Below are 22,820 nucleotides of genomic sequence, written 5' to 3' on the forward strand. Positions count from 1 at the left end.
CCCACATTAGGCAGGCAGTGTTCCCCCACATTAGGCAGGCAGTGTTCCCCCACATTAGGCAGGCAGTGTTCCCCCACAGACATACAGCCTCCAGCCATGTACAGTGTATGGCTGCAGGCTGTATGTCTGTGTCTAAACACAGAAGAAACCTGTAGTAATATAGAGAAAAAGACCGCAAAACGGCGCCTCGTGTATTACCCTTTAGAGTAGGTAAGGAGAAGAAGGAGAAGTAAAGCCCCTTAAAAGTGGCTGCTCACCTTGGAGAAGGAGAAATAGTGCATATCACCTCAATCAGAGGTATAGAGGTGGAGCAGGCTGCTCAGCCGGAGGGTCCGCAGGAGTCAGGTGAACCTGTCCTGTTGAAGCATGCGAAGAGGTAGAGAAAAAAGGACCAACGATTTTTCCAGGCGCTGCTAGCTCAAAAACACCGGAGGCATGAGTTATAGATGAAAGATCCTGGCAGGGATCATGTTTATTAAAAAAACACAAAAGTATAGATGACTGACCCATGTGACATCTATACTTTTGTGTTTTTTTTTTATAAACATGATCCCTGCCAGGATCTTTCATTTATAACTCATGCCTCCGGTGTTTTTGAGCTAGCAGCGCCTGGAAAATCGTTGGTCCTTTTTTCTCTACCTCTTCGCAAAACACCGAAGAGGACGTCCCGCTGGTCACTTACCATGCGCGCATCATCCTCAATCCTCCCCGATGCTCCGCTCTGCTTTACGGGCGCACACACGGGACATCAGTGACGTGACATCCCTGCGTGCTGTACCTCCCGGCGGTCCCTGCTTTTAAGCTAACGCGGGACCGCAGAGAGGTAACCGGGACATCCTTGTGTCCCGAAATGACCTTTCGGGACACAGGGATGTCCGGAATGTGATGGGGGCCTGTGGCCGCGTGCCCACAGAAGTGGCTCGGCGTGCCACCTGTGGCATGCGTGCCATAGGTTCGCCATCACTGATCTAGAGCATGGTTCTGAAATAAAAATGTAACATAAATATTAGTCATAATATAAAGCTTTGTTTTCCCCAGCAATTTTTGTGATTTGATATTTTGTAAATTATACTTTGACAAGACAAAAAAATTCAAAAAGTTGCAGGATATCGTTAAGTTACCCTTTATTGCTTTGAAGTAGGACATTATTTCAATTAACTATTCGCAATTAGTCTTAATTTAACAATACTGTCTGCATGATGTACTCAAAATAACTATAGAAAAAAAATACTTAGTGCAAGTCCAGCTTGCCAACATCATCCAATGAAAAATAACATCCGATTATTAATTTTGGTTAAAAAATTCATGTCTGTCAATGTGCATGTTCACAGTGGAAGCTATTTTAAAGGTTTACACATACAAATAAAAACATACATAGGTTTTTTGTTTTACTTTTCTTTACTGGCCTATAGTAAACCTTAAGTTAACAGTGTGTGAAAAGCCAGAAATTAGTCAGTCAGATTTGTGGGCTTTGTATGGAATGGCTTTTTATGCCATAAATAAAAAAGTATTAAGCAATACCATAGCTTGATGAAAAGAAAAAAAAATGTGAGGGATTTATTTTATTTGATGCATTAGGAGGCTGTTTTTGTGGATTCCCCCCTAATTCTGGATCTTGTATTTTTTTTCTTATTGACAGACGTTATTTTTTTTTGCCATTTTTGCACAACACACATTGCTATGTGCATTTAAGCAGGAATTGCCCCAACCCTATATAAAAAAATGACAACTGTGGAACACACAGTATCTCATATAGTATAGATTCATTATCGTTATAAGGTCTCAGGTGTAAAACGGGGGGCAGCTATCTTAAATTTGGTGTTATCGCTCTCACACTCAAATTCTTGTCACTGGTAGTTCAATGTGACACCCTGTGGCAAAAAAACTATGGGGATCTCAAACTTTTGCCTTACATAAAGATGGCCTAGGCTATAAGAAGATTTTCAAGACTCAGGAAAAAAAAAAAAAAAAAAAAAAAGAGTTGCAGAACAATGGGCAAGACCATATTGAGGTTTCACAGGACAGGTTCCACATAGAACAGGCCTTGCCATAGTCAACCAAAGAAGTTGTGAAGTGAATGTGTTCAGCATTATATCCAGAGGCTGTCTTTGGGAAAAAATAAAAAAAAGACATAAGTGTTGCCAGCATTACCACAGAATTTGGCAAGATGAACTGTCTGTGCTTGTCAGTGCTTAGACCATACACCACACACTGCATCAAACTGATCGGCATGGCTGTCGTCCCAGAAAAAAAATCCCTTCTATTTGTGAATAACAAGAAATCCCCCAAACAGTTTTCTGAAGACAAGCAGACTAAGGACATCAATTACTGGAACCATGTTCTGTGGCCCAATGAGACCGATACATTTTATTTGGTTCAGATGGCATAAAAGTGTGTGGCGGCAACCAGATGAGTAGTACAAAGACAAGTGTGTCTTGCCCACGGTCAAGCATGATGGTGGGATTGTCATGATCTGGGCTTGCAAGAGTGCTGATGGCACTGGGGAGCTACAGTTAAATGAGAGCCATGAATGCCAACATGTACTGTGACATACTGAAGGACAGAATGATCCCCACGATCAGAGACTGAGCCACGGGGCAGAATTTTAACATTATAATAACCTCAAACACACCTCTAAGACGACCACTGCATTGCTGAGGTTAAAGGTGGTGCACTGGTCAAGTAGGTCTCTAGACTTAAAACCCTATTGAGCATCTGTGGGGCAACATCAAAACGGAAGGTGGGGGAGCGCAGTGTCTCTAACATCCACCAGTTTCGTGAGGCCTTCGGTGGCAACCTGTGAAGCTCTGGTGAACTTCATGGCCAAAAGGCTGGAAAATAGTGGCCACATAAAATAGACACTGTGTGCAATTTGGACATTTCTACTTAGGGGTGTACTCACTTTTGTTGCCAAGGTTTAGACATTAATGGCTGTGTGTTGTGTTATTTTGAAGGGACGGAACATTAAAACACTGTTATACAGGTAGCAGAGGGTAATTTCTTCAAGATATAAAATATTTTCAAAAAGGCGAGAGGGGTACTCACTTGTAAAACATTGAATGTACGTGCTGCTCTCGGATCTCAGACAAACTGCACTAACAAAAAACCGACTAGCATTAGGCATTTCTTGCACACTCACTGCTGATATTATTGATACCATGAATCCTTTTATAACTTATATATTCATCTATATTAGCTGTTGCTTAAAATAAAGCTAAGCCAACCATTTTTAAAAATGAGCATGCTGTCTCCAGGGTATAAAAAATGTTTCAAATAATTTTAGCTCACATAATGTCCCTCATATCATTGTCCTGAACGTATGTCTGGTGGACGAAGCTGTCTGTCCCCTTCAGCCAGAAAAATCTGCATCGCTTTATAAAGCATATGCACTCCAAGACAACGTCGTCGTGTCAGTGTCCAGTTTTGGGCCTGTCCATAGTAGATACCCTTCTTTTGATTAGTTAGCATTTTTAACCCTAGAAAAAAAAATAGAGGATTATATATAATCATTTACAAAAAAAAAAAAAAAAAAAAAAAAGATACAAATTGTCAGGGTATTTCAACCTAAAAATGAAGCAAAAATAGACATCATTATTGAATTGTGTTACCATTTTGTAAACAGACACCATGTTGGATTTCTTCCTCGCAGGTTCATGCAAAGTTTAAATTGGCACTGTCAGATATAAAAACTTTTGATATTTTGTAAAGCATGCAAAAACAATAGGTTTTGCAATTGCCTTCATTAGAAAATTTTTAGTATTTCATAGTGAAAAAGCAAGTCAAAGAACTGCCCCCCTGCCTCCTGGAATACATTCACTGCTTCTGTGAACACTGCTTCGACCTGGACTCCAGGACGTTTTGGAGGGGGGAGGGGCTGTACACACTGCAGAGACTAATGTGAAGAGAAGTGGAGGGGGAAGGGCAGGAAGCCTGCTGCCGTCTCTCACACAGCAGACATCAATGAGAGAGGCAGAAACATGCATTGCAGATGAAAAAGTAAGTGTCTAAGCGTGTATGTATGTGTGTGTGTGTGGATATATGTGTATGTGTGTATATCAGTGTGTCTATCTAATGTGTATGTGTAAGAATATATGAATCCTGTGTGTCTGTGTGTGTAATAAAGGGGGACTACAATCATATCCTCATGCGGTTTCAAAACTAAAACTCCCAGCATGCCTGCACAGCCAAATGTTGTGTGGGCATGCTGGGAGCTGTAGTTCTGCAACAGCTGGAGGCACCCTGGTTGGAAAGCACTGGACTGAGGAGAGGGAGGGGGAGGAGGGGGAGTGGTTATCACAGTGAGTACCCACCCCCCTGCTTCTGGTAGATAAAATTAAGGTATTTCAGAAATAAAGTCAATTCTGAGAGAAATGTAGGTCACAGACACATACAAAGTACATGTATATGATCAGGATGAGATACTGAGCAACATATAACAGTTTTGTTTTTTTTGAGTGATCTGACGGCTACGCTTTAAGCCTAAATTTCCTAAGTTTCGATTCTTTTAAAGTAAATGGAAGGTATTTCTCTCCTATACACTAATTAATAAGATTCAGGTCTTACTGAGAGGGAGAACACAGGTAAAGGAAGGCAAAGCTGAAAAAAAAATTATGAATGTTATTTCTTTGAATATTAACCCCTTCACACACCCCTCTTATTTTTTTGACCTAAGAAGCTGTATTAGTGTTTATTTTTTGCACCATTAGATGTAGCTTTTAACAGTACAACTTTTGTTTCATTCTGGCTTTTTGATCACTTTGAAACTTCAAACCCTAGAAAAAATATAATTAAAAGAGTTAGCACTTTTGGCATTTAGAGCAGTCATTCAGCGATCGGACAGCGAGGAGACAGGTAGGGACCCTCCAGCTGTCCAGCAAGCTGTTCGGGACACCGCGATTTCATCGCTGCGGTCCCGAACAGCTCCACTGAGTTAACCGGCACAGTTTACTTTAGACGCGGCAATCAACTGTGATCGCCGCGTCTGAAGGGTTAATTCCGGGCATCACCGCGATCTGTGATGTCCGGTATTAGCCGAGGTCCCCGGCCATTGATAGCCGCCGGGACCGATGGGATAAGACGTGAGGTCAGCGCGTTATATCGCGGGAGCCCGCTCATGACGTAAGCATATGTCATATAGCGGGAAGGGGTTAAGAGGTTAAAATTTTGTATATTTTAAATATATTTGATATCATTGTGTGTGTGATTGTTCAAACTATTAAAGGGGTATTCCGGGATCTAACATTTTCTCCCCTATCCAAAGGATAGGGGTTAAGATGTCTGATCACGGGGGGCCCGCAGCTGGGACGCCCCACGATCTCCCTGTAGCACCCGAATTGTATGTGGGGCTGCGTCTCCAGTATCGGAAAACGTCCGGTTTCCGGTACTGGAGATTTAACGTCACGCCACGCCCCCTCCATTCATGTCTATGGGAGGGGGCGTAACTGCTCCATAGGTCCCAGTGTCACACCCCCCCGCGATCAGACATCTTATCCCCTATCCTTTGGATAGGGGAGAAAATGTTAGATCCCGGAATACCCCTTTAATAGTTTGAACAATCACACACACAATGATAACAAATATATTAAAAAAATATAAAATTTTAACCTCTTAACCCCTTCCCGCTATATGACATATGCTTACGTCATGAGCGGGCTCCCGCGATATAACGCGCTGACCTCACGTCATATCCCATCGGTCCCGGCGGCTATCAATGGCCGGGGACCTAGGCTAATACCGGACATCACAGATCGCGGTGATGCCCGGAATTAACCCTTCAGACGCGGCGATCACAGTTGATTGACGCGTCTAAAGTAAACTGTGCCGGTTAACTCAGTGGAGCTGTTCGGGACCGCCGCGATGAAATCGCGGTGCCCCGAACAGCTTGCTGGACAGCTGGAGGGTCCCTACCTGTCTCCTCGCTGTCCGATCGCTGAATGACTGCTCCATGCCTGAGATCCAGGCAGGAGCAGTCGAGCGGCGATAACACCGATCAATGCCCCGCTGTAGCCAGGCAGTGATCTGTGTAGAAGATCAGTGTGTGCAATGTTATAGCCCCTTATGGGAGCTATAACATTGCAAAAAAAAAAAGTGAAAATAAAGTGTTAATAAAGATCATTTAACCCCTTCCATAATAAAAGTCAGAATCACCTCCCTTTTCCCAAAAAAATAAATAAAACAGTGTAAATAAAAATAAAAATATGTGGTATCGCCGCGTGCATAAATGTCCGAACTATAAAAATATAATAGTAATTAAACCATACGGTCTATGGCGATTTGGATTCACTTCCAGGCCGTGGAAGAGGGGTGGTTGTGGTAAATATAAAACAAGTACACTAAGCGATTGTTGAGCTAGCGATTGTGTGTCTGTATACAAGAGTGAAGTATACAAATGAGTGAGTATAAAAGTGATGGGACTTAAAATTAAGGGTATACTGTAAGAAATATTGTGAGCATTTGAGTGCATTTCTGTGTTTTTTTTTTTTTCCCTCTCTCTGTCTGGGAGGATTACAGGTGGAGAGAGGGTGGAGTAACTAAATAATTAGCAGCTGATAAATTGCAGCTGTTTGCAGCCAGCTAGCCATCTGGATTCACTTCCAGGTACTCTCTGGGGTAGAGGTAGGGGAGGATAGTGGGACGGAGGTGCAGGACAGTCAGGCAGTTAGCTGGGTTACAGTTAGAAAACGGGGTAGAGGGAAAAGTGTTAGGGAGGCTAGTCCTGAACTGGCACACTCCAACAAGTTTGCCCGGTTGGCAGATGAGGGGGATGCCATTTCAGAGCTAGTGGTACTGCAGCAGGACTCTGCTTCCTGGTGCTCGAGTTCGGCACATCGTGGATCGGGTTGACAGGTTGCTGGGTGGGGCTGGAGAAGACCCAGCAGTCATGGCACATATTGGCACCAATGACAAAGTAAGAAATAGGTGGAGTGTCCTTAAAAATGATTTCAGGAACTTAGGCTGTAAGCTTAAGGCAAGGACCTCCAAGGTAATGTTTTCTGAAATATTACCTGTACCACGAGCCACACCAGAGAGGCAGCGGGAGATTAGGGAGGTAAACAAGTGGCTCAGAAGCTGGTGTACGAAGGAGGGGTTTGGGTTCCCACTTCGCTGTCGGTTACAGGCTCTACCGTAGGGACGGGCTGCACCTCAATGGGGAGGGTGCAGCTGTGCTTGGGGAGAAGATGGCTAGAAGGCTGGAGGAGTGTAAACTAGGGACTGGGGGGGGGGAGGGAACCTACAACATAGAGGGGGAAGATAGTGTAGATAGAGGGGGGGACTTAATAATGTACCTGGGGGTGGAGCAGAGGGAGGGGTTAGAATAGTTAAAAGGGATAGGCATCATAGGAAAAAAAAACATGCACCATTGAAGTGCATGTTGACTAATGCAAGAAGTCTGTCCAATAAAACTGACGAACTGGAGTTGAAAATTTCTGAGGAGGATTATGACATAGTAGGTATAACAGAGACTTGGTTGGACGATAGCTGCGACTGGGCGGTCAACATACAGGGTTATAGTCTATTCAGGAAGGATCGGACAAAACAGAAAAGGGGAGGAGTTTGTCTTTATGTAAAGTCCAATTTGAAGACCGCACTGCTGGAGGATATTTGGGAGGGAAACGATAATGTGGAGTAATTATGAGTAGAAATATATGGAGATAAAAATAAACAAATTCTGATAGGGTTTGCTATAAGCCACCAAACATAATGGAAGAGCCAGAAGATCAATTATTGAGGCAAATAAACAAGGCAGCAAATCAAAATAATGTGATAATAATGGGGGATTTTAACTATCCTAATATAAACTGGGAGACTTAGACCTGTCAATCTCATAAAGGAAACAGGTTTCTGACTATAGCTAAAGACTATTATCTGTCCCAAATGGTGCAGGGCCCTACCAGAGGGGGTGCCCTACTAGACTTAATATTAACCAACATACCTGACAGAGTAATTAATGTGCAAGTAGATGGACACCTAGGAAATAGTGATCATAATATAATATATTATAACTTGTTCTTCATTAAGGGAATCTCGAGGGGCCACAAAAACAATGAACTTTAGGAAGGCAAAGTTCGATCAACTCAGAGAAGCCCTTAACAATATAAAATGGAATAATGTCCTCAAAAAGAACAATACTGACACTAAATGGGAGACTTTTAAAAATATCTTAAAGGGGTAGTCCAGTGGTGAAAAACTTATCCCCTATCCTAAGGATAGGGGATAAGTTTGAGATCGCGGGGGGTCCGACCGCTGGGGCCCCCTGCGATCTCTCTGTACGGGGCCCCGGCTCTCCGCCGAGATAGCGGGTGTCGACCCCCGGACGAGGCGGCGGCCGACACGCCCCCTCAATACATCTCAATGGCAGAGCCGGAGATTGCCGAAGGCAGCGCTTCGGCTCTGCCATAGAGTTGTATTGAGGGGGCGTGTCGGCCGCCGCTTCGTGCGGAGGTCGACACGCCCCTTTCCCGCGGGCTGTCGGGGCTCCGTACAGGAGATCGCGGGGGGCCCCAGGGGTCGGACCCCCCGCGATCTGCAACTTATCCCCTATCCTTAAGATAGGGGATAAGTTGTAAACCACTGAGTCACCACTGGACTACTCCTTTAAATTCTCACTGTAAGATGTATAAACCTTATGGGAATAAAAGGGTCAGAAATAAAAGAAAACCAATATGGATGAATAAAAATGTTAAGGGGGCAATAAATGACACAAATAAAGCATTTAAATTACTAAAACAGGACAGCAGTGAAGAAGCATTAAAAAAGCTATTAGAGAAAAATGTAAAACATGTAAAAAACAGATAAAAGCTGCAAAAATAGAGACAGAAAGACTCATTGCCAAAGAGTAAAACTAACCCCAAAATGTTCTTTAACTATATAAATAGCAAAAAGGTCAAAAATTAAAGTGTAGACCCTTTAAAAAATGCTGAGGAAGAAATTATAAACGGGGATCAGGAAAAAGCATATATATTAACCCCTTAAGGACTCAGGGTTTTTCCGTTTTTGCACTTTCGTTTTTTCCTCCTTACCTTTTAAAAATCATAACCCTTTCAATTTTCCACCTAAAAATCAATATTATGGCTTATTTTTTGCGTCGCCAATTCTACTTTGCAGTGACAGTCATTTTACCCAAAAATGTACGGCGAAACGGAAAAAAAAATCATTGTGCGACAAAATCGGAAAAAAAAAAAAACGCCATTTTGTAACTTTTGGGGGCTTCCGTTTCTACGCAGTGCATATTTCGGTAAAAATTACACCTTATCATTCTGTAGGTCCATACGGTTAAAATGATACCCTACTTACATAGGTTTGATTTTGTCGCACTTCTGGAAAAAATGCAGGAAAACATGCAGGAAAATTTATACGTTTAAAAATGTCATCTTCTGACCCCCCATAACTTTTTTATTTTTCCATGTACAGGGCGGTATGAGGACTCATTTTTTGCGCCGTGATCTGAAGTTTTTATCGGTATGATTTTTGTTTTGATCGGACTTTTTGATCACTTAATTTTTTTAATGGTATAAAAAGTGACCAAAATACGCTTTTTTGGACTTTGGAATTTTTTTGCGCATACGCCATTGACCGTGCGATTTAATTAATGATATATTTTTATAGTTCGGACATTTACGCACGCGGCGATACCACATATGTTTATTTATAAAAAAATGTTTTACACTGTTTTATTTTTTTTTTATGGGAAAAGGGGGGTGATTCAAACTTTTATTAGGGAAGGGGTTAAATGACCTTTATTAACACTTTTTTTTTAAATTTTTTTTGCAGTGTTATAGGTCCCATAGGGACCTATAACACTGCACACACTGATCTCCTATGCTGATCACTGGCGTGCATTAACACGCCTGTGATCAGCATTATCGGCGCTTGACTGCTCCTGCCTGGATCTCAGGCACGGAGCAGTCATTCGTCGATCGGACACCGAGGAGGCAGGTAAGGGCCCTCCCGGTGTCCGGTCAGCTGTTCGGGATGCCGCGGCGGTCCCGAACAGCCCGACTGAGCAGCCGGTCACTTTCAGTTTCACTTTAGAAGCGGCGGTCAGCTTTGACCGCCGCTTCTAAAGGGTTAATACCGCACATCGCCGCGATCGGCGATGTGTCGTATTAGCCGCGGGTCCCGGCCGTTGATGAGCGCCGGGACCGACGCGATATGATGCAGGATCGCGGCGCGATCCTGCTTCATATCGCGGGAGCCGGCGCAGGATGTAAATATACGTCCTGCGTCGTTAAGGGGTTAAACAAATTCTTCTCCACTGTATTCACAGTGTGATAAGGTAAACTCACCAGTACAGGTCACCTGTCTAACCCAGGAAGAAGTACAGTGCCGCCTACAAAAAAATCTAAATAGACAAATCACCAGGTCCAGATGGCATTCACCCCGTGTTCTAAAGGAATTAAGTAATGTAATAGACAGACCCCTATTTTCATTAAAAATGAAAATGCAAAAACGGAAAATACCCTGCGTCATTAAGGGGTTAAGGACATAGTCAATTTTCATTTTTTTTGTTTGTTTTTTTTTCTTATTTTTCTACCTACAGACCATATGAGAGCTTGTTTTTTGTGACCAATTGTACCTTGTAATAAGATCTTTCATTTTACTATAAAATGTCCCGCAAAAACCTTTTAAAATGTATTATTTGTGAGAGGAAATTTATAAGAAAACTGCAATTTTGCAACTTTTGGTAAAAATGATACATTATTCTGTAGGTCAATGTGATCCCTTTCTGTGGCCCCTTGGCACAGAAAGCAGTTAGGGAAAGCATTAGATTAGGAAGAGACAGTTCGGGGTTAAAAAAAATTTGTCTGTAGGTGTCTGCAGCACCTTTAGCTGCGTGACCACTGCTAAATGTGTCGACGGGCCCTCTTAGCTATAAAAGAGCGGTCCGCCACAATTAGCTAAAGCCCACCCGCCACTGATCAGTCCCGTAGTACTGAGCAGCGTTTTTTTTTTGTGGTGCGGGCACTTTTTCGGGTTAAAGCGTCTTATTTTATTTTTTGCACCTATAGGCGGTCCGTGCCACCAGTAGCAGGCATGTACTGTGTGGACGGACCGTACCTGTGTGTGCAGCCTGCCCCATCACTGTCAGTGATTTATCACTGATCAGCGTTTTTTTTTGGGTTCAGGCAGGTGCTTTTTTTCGGGGTTAAGCGTTTTATTATTATTTTTTCTGTTTTTTTGTGTGGGGGTCTGTGTACTTGCCACAAGCCACTGTTCTGGGCTGAGCGGCAGGACTCCCCACTGACTTCTGCGCCCCCTATTGCCACCAAGTGCTAATCAGTGTGCACATCACTGATTAGGTAAACTTTTTTTGGCGCAGGGTTTTTTGCGCTAGAAGTCTTTTTTTTTAAGATTCTTTTTCTTTTTTTGTTTAATTTTATATTTTTATATTTCTGTTCTTAGGGCGGGTTAGTTACTGTAGGTTGGGTTAGGGAGGTATTATCGCACCACACCACACGCAGCACACACACACCAATAAAGTTTTTCCCCCCACATTTACACATTTCACGCCCCCATTAGAGCAGGGAAATGGCCCGCAGGGCGCTTTCATCGGAGGAGGCATATGCCATACTTGCCTCCGACTCTGAAAGCGTCTCAGAGGACGAGGAAGACCCCACCTTCCTTATTTCCTCGTCCTCTTCATCATTTTCTGATGATGAGCCACCAAGGCGGCGGAGACGCTGCCAAGTGAGGCCGCAAACCTCCTCTGCTCCTGACCCTGTGCCCCATGCTGGTATGAGTCCCCCTGGCGCTCATACTAGTCAAGCCCCCGGCCAAGTTCACTGGTGCCCAATACCGGCAAACTTGTCTGGACTCAGCCAGCCGACCACGAGCCCGTGATTCCTGAGTTTGTTGGCGACTCAAGAATCAAGATTGACATTGTCAGGTTCACTGAAATGGACTATTTCAGTTTTTTTTCAGTGACGACTGTCAATCTGATGGTTGACCAGACGAACCTGTAATGCCCAACAGTCCGTCGCCGCAAACCCGGGCTCATTTTTAGCTAGACCCAATGGATGGTACACCGTCAATGCGGCCGAAATGAGGACCTTTTGGGGCCTCGTGCTGCATATGGGTCTAGTTAAAAAACCCAGTGTCGGGCAATACTGGAGTGGGGACGTCCTTTACCAGACCTCGCTTTACGGTATGGCCATGACACATCCCCGGTTCAAGGCCATTCGGAAATGTTTGCATTATGCTGATAATTTTGGGAGGCCTATGTCCCGGGGCGGGAGGTTGCTATTGATGAGTCTCTCATCAGCTTTAAGGGGAGACTCAGCTTCCGGCAATACATCCCTACCAAGCGGGCGCGGTAGGGTGTGAAGATGTATTAACTTTGCGTGATTACCTCAGGGTACACTTGCAAGTTTATAGTGTATGAGGGACGAGATTCCCGTTTTGAACCCCCAGAATGTCCCCCCACTCTGGGTGTTAGCGGGAAAATCGTTTGGGGCCTTTTGCACCCATTGCTAGATAAAGGTTACCACCTTTACGTGGATAACTTTTATACTAGTATCCCTCTCTTCCCATCCCTCGCCGCCAGATCCACGGTCGCTTGTGGGACAGTCCGGAAGAATCAAAGAGGCCTTCCACCCCATCCCCTACACGCTCCTATCCCCCGGGGTGAGTCCCGTGCCTTTTCCCATGAAAACCTGTTGCTGGTCAGGTATAAGGACAAGACGGATGTCCTTATGCTCACCACAATTCATGGGAATGGCAGCACCCCTGTCCCTGTGCGAGGTACCGCGGGATTGGTCCTCAAGCCCGATTGTATTCTGGACTACAATCGGTATATGGGGGGAGTTGATCTTTCTGATCAAGTCCTCAAGCCATATGATGCCATGCGGAAAACACTGGTATGGTACAAAAAGGTTGCGGTCTACATGGTACACTACATGGTACAGGTTGCCATGTACAACTCTTTTGTACTGTCCCAGTACGCTGGCAACACAGGGACATTCCTGCAGTTTCAAGAGGAAGTTCTAAAGGCCCTCATCTTTGGTGACCGCCAAGGAGAGGGTCAGAGCACCTATGGAACTTCAGTGCCCCAGAAAAAATGCAGAGTGTGTCACAGGAGGGGGATTCGGAAGGACACCACTACTCAGTGTGACACTTGCCCCGATCATCCGGGCCTCTGCATTAAAAACTGCTTCAGGGAGTATGACACTTCCATGGAGCACAACATTTTTCATCCTTTTCCCTGATTTTAATTCCTCTGAATTATACTCCAATGTACCAGTCCAGAGTACATTGTCCTCCAAATTTTAAAACCAACCCCCCCCCCCCCCAAAAAAAAAAAAAAAACTCCCAAAAGCCAATATCCCAATACCCCTGATAAAAAGGGTCATGGGACACAGGGTCAACAGCTTTGGGGGTTTGCAGTTGCCTCGAATGCGCAACACTCTCTCACCACCTGAGCGGGGTGCGCATTTGAGGTAACAGAATAGGGTCGGCCACACAAATCATATTCCCCGAATGATGATTCAGAGCATAAGGTTTGGGGCGGGCATAATTTTTACTTTCGGCTATACTCTGGGTTATCATTCTGGGAATTGGCATATCAGTATTAAAATTGAAATTTTCATCCCCCCCCATATAGCACACCTAATCCATTCCTGGAAAATAAATTTAGGGAACACCCGTCTGTTCCAAATCTCCCCTTCACCCCTATACACCTCTCCTAGGGGGTGTACTGTTTGTAATAGGCTCACATGTGGGGTGTTCCTTTCTTGTATTTTCCTCTGAATGTATGTAACTGTTAGGTCCGTAAGAAACATCGGCCTCAAATGCGAAGAGTTCTCGCTCATGAGCTCTGTCGTATTTCCAGGCGACAATTCGGAGTCACATGTTAGTTGTTCCCAGAAAGATGAAGTAGAGCATAGGTTGAAAATTGCAATTTTCAAAAGCGACCCTTCATCCATTCCTGGAAAATTTATGAAACACCCGTGCATTTAAAATGTCCTCTTTACCCCTATACCCATTCCTCAGGGTGGGTACTTTCTGTTATGGTGTCACATGTGGGTGTTTAATTTTTGTATTTTTCTCTGAATGTATGTAACCGTCAGCTACTGATATGCCATAGGCCTCAAATGCAAACAGACCTCTATGACTTCTGAGCCCTGTTGTGTGCCCTCCCAACATGTTACCCCATATGTGGATGGGTTTCCATAGTCAGGAGAAAAAGCCCTCCAAAATTTGTAACCCAATTTTTCCAATTACCCCTTGTGAAAATGTAGAAAATTGGGTAACCCCAGACACACACATTTTCATTTTACAGCCCACTGTTCAAAAAACCTGTGAGGTGTAAGTACTCACTGTACCCCTTGTTACCTTCCTTGAGGGGTGTAGTTTCAAAATTGTGGTCACTTGCCGGGGTTTATTTTTTAGATTTTACTTCAGAACCTTAACCATTGCAGTGCAAAGCACCACTTTAGGCCTCAAATCTCATCGGTGCTGTCTCACTCCTAAGCCTTGTTTTGCACCCGCATAGTGCTTTACCGCCATATATGGGGTATATCCTTATTCTGGAGAAATAAGGATTTTGTGGAGCTTTTTTTCTCTTACTACTTGTGAAACTAAAAATATTTTGGTTAATACCAGCAATTTGGGCTGTAAAAGTGAATATTTTGGTTTTTAATACTACTGTTCAAAAAACCTGTGAGGTGTAAGTATTCACTGTAACCCTTGTTATGTTCCTGGAGGGGTCTAGTTTCCAAAATGGTGTCACATGTGGGGGGTTTCTGCTGTTCTGGCATCATGGGAGGTTTGAAAATGCACATAGCCCCCGACTTCAATTCCAGCAAAATTCTCTCTTCAAAAGACCAGTGGCGCTCCTTCTGTTCTGAGACCTGTAGTGTGCCAGCAGAGCACTTAACATCCACACATGGGGCATTTTCTTAACCAGGAGAAATTGGGCTTCAAATTTTGGGGTCCATTTCTCAAACTACCCCTTGTGAAAAAGAAAAATTGGGGTAACACCATCATTTTGGTGTTAAAAATCAAAATTTCCATTTTCACGTCCAACGCAAAGTCGTCAAACACCTGTGGGGTGTTAAGGCCCACTATACCCCTTGTTATGTTCCTTGAGGGGTGTCGTTTCCATAATAGTATGCCATGTGGTTTTTTTTTTTGCTGTTCTGACACCATGGGGGCTTCCTAAATGCAACATGGCCCCCAAAAACAATGACAGCAAAATTTATTTTAAAAAATTCCACAGTTGCTCTTTCCCTCTTGAGTCATGTTGTGAGTCCACAGAGCACTTTATGTCAACATATGAGGGATTTCCATACTCGAGAGAAATTGGGCCCCAAATTTTGGGGGGCTTTTTCACCTAATACCACTTTTAAAAAATGAAAAAAATGGGGCTACAAGAACATGTTAGTGTAAAAAATGCAGATTTAGATTTTTCTCCTCCACTTTGCTGCTATTCTTGTGAAACACCTAAAGGGTTAAACTTTCTGAATGTGTTTTTGAATCCTTTGTGGGGTTTAGTTTCTATAATGGGGTCATTTATGGGGTATTTCTCACAGAAAGGCACCTCAAATCCACTTCAAACTTAACTGGTCCCTAAAAAAATTCAGATTTTGAAATTTTTGAGAACATTTTGAAAATTGCTGCTATAATTTGAAGCCCTCTAATGTCTTCAAAAAGTAAAAACATGTCAACTTTATGATGCCAACACAAAGTAGACATATTGTATTTGTGAATCAATATAACATTTATTTGGAATATCCATTTTCCTTACAAGCAGAGAGTTTCAAAGTTAGAAAAATGCTAAATTTTAAATTTTTTCATCAAATTTTGGAATTTTTCACAAAGAAATTATGCAAGTATCGACAAAAATTTACCACTAACACAAAGTAGAATATGTCACGAAAAAACAGTCTCAGAATCAGAATAATCGGTAAAAGCATCTCAGAGTTATTAATGCATAAAGTGACAGTGGTCAGAATTGCAAAAAAGGGCTGAGTCTGGGTTAAAGGGGTACTTCGGTGAAAACTTTTTTTTAAATCAACTGGTGCCAGAAAGTTAAACAGATTTGTAAATTACTTCTATTAAAAAAATCTTAATCCTTCCTGTACTTATTAGCTGCTGAATACTACATCGGAAATTCTTTTCTTTTTGGAACACAGAGCTGTCTGCTGACATCATGAGCACAGCGCTTTCTACTGACATCTCTGTCCATTTTAGGAACTGTCCAGAACAGCATATGTTTGCTATGGGGATTTCCTTTTACTCTGGACAGTTCCTAAAATGGACAGAGATGTCAGCAGAGAGCACTGTGCTCATGATGTCAGCAGACAGCTCTGGGTTTCAAAAAGGAAAATAATTTCCACTGTAGTATTCAGCAATTAATAAGTACACGAAGAATTAAGATTTTTTGATAGAAGTAATTTACAAATCTGTTTAACTTTCTGGCACCAGTTGATTTTAACAAAAAAAATGTCACCGGAGTGCACTACACTTACTTTACAGCCCCTGCAGCATAGTCAAATAAAAAACATTCCTGGAATACCCCTTTAAGGTGAAAATGGGATGGGCCCTTAACCCCTTAAGGACCAGGCCATTTTACACCTTAGGACCGGAGCGTTTTTTGCACATCTGACCACTGTCACTTTAAACATTAATAACTCTGGGATGCTTTTACCTATCATTCTGATTCCGAGACTGTTTTTTCGTGACATATTCTACTTTATGTTATTGGTAAAATTTTGTCAATACTTGCATTGTTTCTTAGTGAAAAATTCCAAAATTTGATGAAAAAATTGAAAATTTTGCATTTTTCTAACTTTGAAGCTCTCTGCTTGTAAGGAAAATGGATATTCCAAATAAAAAAAAATTTTATTCACAAATACAATATGTCCACTTTATGTTTGCATCATAAAATTGACGTGATTTTACTTTTGGAAGACATCAGAGGGCTTCAAAGTTCAGCAGCAATTTTCCAATTTTTCACAAAATTTTCAAACTCACTATTTTTCAGGGACCAGTTCAGGTTTGAAGTGGATTTGAAGGGTCTTCATATTAGAAATACCCCACAAATGACCCCATTATAAAAACGGCACCCCCCAAAGTATTCAAAATGACATTCAGTCAGCATTTTAACCCTTTAGGTGTTTCACAGGAATAGCAGCAAAGTGAAGGAGAAAATTCACAATCTTCATTTTTTACACTCGCATGTTCTTGTAGACCCAATTTTTTTATTTTTACAAGGGGTAGAAAGAGAAAATTTATACTTATATTTGTAGCCCAATTTCTCTCAAGTAAGCACATACCTCATATGTCCATGTAAAGTGTTCGGCGGGCGCATTAGAGGGCTCAGAAGGGAAGGAGCGACAAGGGGATTTTGGAGAGTATGTTTTTCTGAAATGGTTTTTGGGGGGCATGTTGCATTTAGGAAGCCCCTATGGTACCAGAACAGCAAAAAATCCCCACATGGCATACCATTTTAGAAACTAGACCCCTTGGGGAACGTAACAAGGAGTAAAGTGAACCGTGATACCCCACATGTGTTTCACGACTTTTGCATATGTAAAAAAATATATATTTTTTTTCACTAAAATGTGTGTTTCCCCCCAAATTTCACATTTTTGCAAGGGTTAATAGCAGAAAATATCCCCCAAAATTTGTACCCACATCTCTTCTGAGTATGAAGATACCCCATAAGTGGACCTGAAGTGCACTACGGGCAAACTACAAAGCTCAGAAGAGAAGGAGTCATATTTGGCTTTTAGAGAGCAAATTTTGCTTGGGGGGCATGCCGCATTTAGGAAGCCCCTATGGTCACACAACAGCAAAAAATCCTCACATGGCATACCATTTTGGAAACTAGACCCCTTGAGGAACATAACAAGGACTAAAGTGAGCCTTAATACCCCACAGGGGTTTCACGACTTTTGCATATGTAAAAAAATAATAATTTCACTAAAATGTGTGTTTCCCCCCCAAATTACACATTTTGCAAGGGTTAATAGCAGAAAAGACCCCCCAAAATTTGTAAACCCATCTCTTCTGAGTATGAAGCTACCCCATAAGTGGACCTGAAGTGCACTACGGGCGAACTACAATGCTCAGAAGAGGAGTCATATTTGGCTTTTGGAGAGCAAATTTTGCTCGGGGGGGGCATGTCGCATTTAGGAAGCCCCTATGGTGCCAGGACAGCAAAATAACCCCCACATGGCATACCATTTTGGAAACTAGACCCCTTGAGGAACGTAACAAGGGGTACAGTGAGCATTTACCCCCCACTGGTGTCTGTCAGATCTTTGGAACAGTGGGCTGTACAAAATGTTTAATTTGCACAGCCCACTGTCCCAAAGATCTGTCAGACACCAGTGGGGTGTAAATTCTCACTGCACCCCTCATTACATTCCGTGAGGGGTGTAGTTTCCGAAATGGGGTCACATGTGGTTTTTTTTTTTTGCGTTTGTCAAAACCGCTGTAACAATCAGCCACCCCTGTGCAAATCACCTCAAATGTACATGGTGCACTCTCCCTTCTGGGCCTTGTTGTGCGCCCCCAGAGCACTTTGCGCCCACTTATGGGGTATCTCCGTAGTCGGGAGAAGTTGCATTACAAATTTTGGGGGGCTTTTTTCCCTTTTACCTCGTCAAAATGAACAGTATAGGGCAACACCAGCGTGTTAGTGTAAAAAATTTTTTTTTTTACACTAACATGCTGTTGTAGACCCCAACTTCACCTTTTCATAAGGGGTTAAAGGAGAAAAAGCCCCCCAAAATTTGTTAGGCAATTTCTCCCGAGTACGGCGATACCCCATATGTGGCCCTAAACTGTTGCCCTGAAATACGACAGGGCTCCAAATTGAGAGCGCCATGCGCATTTGAGGCCTGAATTAGGGATTTGCATAGGCATAGGGGTGGACCTAGGGGTATTCTACGCCAGTGATTCCCAAACAGGGTGCCTCCAGCTGTTGCAAAACTCCCACCATGCTTGGACAGTCAACGGCTGTCCGGCAATACTGGGAGTTGTTGTTTTGCAACAGCTGGAGGCTCCATTATGGAAACAGTGGCGTACCAGACGTTTTTCATTTTTATCGGGGAGGGGGGCTGTGTAGGGGTATGTGTATATGTAGTGTTTTTTTACTTTTTATTTTATTTTGTGGTAGTGTAGTGTAGTGTAGTGTAGTGTTTTTAGGGTACAGTCACACGGGCGGGGGATTATAGCGAGTTTCCCGCTGCGAGTTTGAGCTGCCGCGCAAAATTTGCTGCATCGCAAACTTGCAGCCTGATACTCACTGTAAGCCCCCTGCCCATGTAAGCCCCCTGCCCACATTCACAGGGGGGGGGGGGGGGGGACCTCCAGCTGTTGCAAAACTACAACTCCCAGCATGCACAGTTTATCAGTGCATGCTGGTAGTTATAGTTTTGCAACAGCTGGAGGCACACGGGTTGGGAAACACTGAGTTAGGAAACAGACAATGTTTCCCAATCAGTGTGCCTCCAGTTGTTGCAAAACCACAACTCTCAGCATTCTCAGGCATGCTGGGAGTAGTAGTTCGGCAACATCTTTAGAGCCAGATGTTGCCGAACTACAACTCCCAGCATGCTTGGAGTTGTAGTTTTGCAACATCTGGAGGACTACAGTTTGCAGACCACTAATACAGTGGTTCCCAATCTGTGCCCTTCCAGATGTTGCAAAACTACAACTCCCAGTATGCCAAAACTGTCCAGGCATGCTGGGAGTTGTAGTTCTGCAACATCTGAAGGGCCAGATGTTACAGAACTACAACTCCCAGCATGCCTGGACAGTAAGGGCATGCTGAGGATGTGTAGTTTTGCAACATCTGGAAGGGCACAGTGGTCCCAAAACTGTGGACCTCCAGATGTTGCAAAACTGCAACTCCCAGCATGCCCAGACGACATTAAAGCCCAGGTAGTGAGGACGTTAGAGAACGTCCTATGTCCTTAAGAGGTTAAAGGGGTATTCCAGGATTTTTTTTTATTTGACTATGCTGCAGGGGCTGTAAAGTAAGTGTAGTTCATAATATAGTGTCTGTACCTGTGTGTGACGGTTTTCTCACAATTCTTCTGTGATTTTCACTCCAATATTTATTTTTACCAGCATACAAAGTTACTGTTGTCTCAGATTTTTCCCAGCTTGCAATACAGCCGAAACCTGACTCACTAGTCGGCTGATGACAGGGAGCCTGTCTGCTTCAATGGGTGGAGGGATCAATTGGCAACTAATGCAACAGCTGGAGGCACCCTGATTGAAAACCACACTGATTTGAATGGATGCAGCTCATTTATGTTTCAATGGGTGGGGTGGCTGATGTGTGGGAGGGAGGAAGATGGCATTGTGGGATTTGTAGTCAAAAAAAGAAAAGTCAAACAGGAAATGCTAGTTCACAATTAGCTAGCCTTAGTATTATGGTAATCTCACAACACAGACATTTAGCCCCAAGACAAGCGCAGATCCTTCCTAAACATGTCCATTACTGTCTGCCAGGTATGTACTAAAATAAGCTTATGCTGGATAACCCCTTTAAGGACCAGAGCCTTTTTTGCACATCTGACCACTGTCACTAGAGATGAGCTAACTTTTGAAAAATTAGATTCAACCGATTCGCCTGATTTGTTCTAATACGCATATGGAGTGTGCTGGGGTAGTGAAATAATACTGTTATTCAGAATAACATGCAGATTACAGGCATCACTTTTGGAATCACTGCCGCAGAGCGGCACAATGACAGAGCCTGGAGGTGGCATCAGTATGAGGAGACCATACAGTGGCTGAATGACACAGCGTGGAGGTGTTGGCAGCATGAGGAGACCATATAGTGGCTGAATGACACAGCCTGTAGCTGGCAGCAGAATGAGTAGACACTAGGGATGTGAATTGGCAAGAATTTGGCGATATGATACGTATCACGATACACCTATGATGAAATGGATATATCCCGATTCTGTTTCAAAGATGATATACTGCGATTTTTCCTATTAATATAGCTTAGGAAAACCTAATCTGCACATTAATACAACATTCACACAAACATTACCGTATAAAATAAAATACATTTTTTAAAGAACAATGAGGACTTACAAAGTCAAACAAGTGTTTAAGCAGCAAACTGTTGTGCTTGCAGGATTAAGGCTGCATTCACATCACGATTTTTCCAATTTCTCCATCCGACCTGAGTACACGATTTGTATAACTTAAAATCGTATGAAATCGTATATAAAGTCGGATCCATTGACCTCCATAAATAAAATTCTGTATAAAATAAATACCAAGGCATGTGCCTTATCAATAAGGTTATTCCTTCCAGTATGCTTTAAAAAAAAAAAAAAAAAAAAAAAAAAGGAAAGAAAGTGCAATCCTGCTTTAATGCATTTTCAGAGTTAGCAAAAAGGCTAACTTGAACTGTTAAATGTTCATTTAAGCTTTAAGGTGCAATATAATAACAGTAGACAACTATTATAAACTCTACACTTAAAAGTGCAACAGCAAAACATCTTTGCAGTATAACAATGGCCAATGCCTGGAATATCTCCTATGACATGACTAACATAAAAGGAACATGTGAGCTTACTTTTTATTTTAATCTTCAGATTCTTGATGAACACAAGCTGATCTACATGCACAGCTTTAACTACACTTCTTTGTGCAGACTGACACATGTCCCCTGCAGTGGAGACAACTCATTCTGCAATATTCTAATCCTATGTGAGGCGCTATTCCAGGCGTTGGCCTTTGTTATACTGCACAGATGTTTTGCTGTTGCACTTTTAAGTGTAGAGTTTATTATAGTGGTCTTCCTGTTATTAATAATAACAGTAAGACAACTATTATAAACTCTACACTTAAAAGTTAAATCACTTAAATCACTGATGGGGATCATATCTACCTGGGGGCGTGTCTACCTACTTGGGAGCTCTACCTGATGATCAGTTAGGGTTTTCCAATAGGTTTATACAGGCCCTCAGATAAATATTACCCCCGGTATTTAAACAATTATGCCCCTTAAGAATATAGTTTTGCTCCTGGTGATCAGGCATGTTCTCATATTAGGCAAGTTTATCTCACTCCCTCTGAATTCACACAGGTCCGCTGTGTATAAATAAAGTACATCCCTCAGCTGCACGGCTATGAACCTATCACTGCTGACCTGCGGGACCACTTAGATTTTTTACAAAGTTCCTTTCAGTTCCACATCTTAAACATATGACCTATATGGATTCCCTATTGTATTGATGTTTTTTAAAGTATTTATATCTTATATGTAAGTTTTACAGCTTTATGTTTTATAATGCAATCATATGATGCCATCCCTGGGCACCGGCCAGTACTAATGACCACACATTGAGACTATATAAGACATGTTTGTATCATGCTGTTTTTTTATGCCTGTTGTACATTGAGAAAGGGTCATGGGAATAAAGGACTTATTCTTAACCTACACCACTTTCCTTGTGTCTGAGCAGTTTGGCGCCGAACTTCACAAGTGATTTTTTCTGCTCCACATCTGTGGAACACTCGGCTGGATACTGAACCAAGGGGGCCAGGAGACTCCTGGATCCAAGCACTGGTCGGCTGCACCGCATTAACACAGAAAACGCTGTTGAGGTAGTTGTGTCCATATACACAACTACAAAAGGTATGCATTTCCTGCATGTTACCACATTTTGCTTAATATACTGCCCCATGAGAAGCACTGCTGTTTTTGTTTTGCCTTAGTACTACATATTGGGTATTTGAGAGACTCATTGGACCACCCGCAGCGCAATCGCAGGTCCTGCTTTGGTGATCTTCTATGGTATGCCTTCTGGCAGCCTATAGAAGTAGATCGCCGATTACAC

General features: G+C 42.7%; 1 protein-coding gene across 8 annotated transcripts in view; it reads right to left on the reverse strand.

Annotated features, from left to right (window-relative positions):
- Positions 1-1,117: 1,117 nt before the first annotated feature.
- The window catches only part of ANKLE1 (ankyrin repeat and LEM domain containing 1), a 113,859-nt gene continuing 92,156 nt past the window's right edge, over positions 1,118-22,820 (reverse strand). For 6 of the 8 annotated variants that reach the window (XM_056570311.1, XM_056570320.1, XM_056570301.1 and 3 more), the window contains one exon: positions 1,118-3,476. In XM_056570311.1, coding sequence (XP_056426286.1) covers positions 3,304-3,476 — 173 coding nt within the window. In that variant the 3' untranslated portion in view covers positions 1,118-3,303. The remainder of the gene's footprint in view (positions 3,477-22,820) is intronic. The other 2 variants (XR_008892144.1, XM_056570343.1) reach the window with 2 other exon arrangements.

Source organism: Hyla sarda, chromosome 1, assembly GCF_029499605.1.
Source record: "Hyla sarda isolate aHylSar1 chromosome 1, aHylSar1.hap1, whole genome shotgun sequence".
In the NCBI taxonomy this organism is placed as follows: Eukaryota; Metazoa; Chordata; class Amphibia; order Anura; family Hylidae; genus Hyla; species Hyla sarda.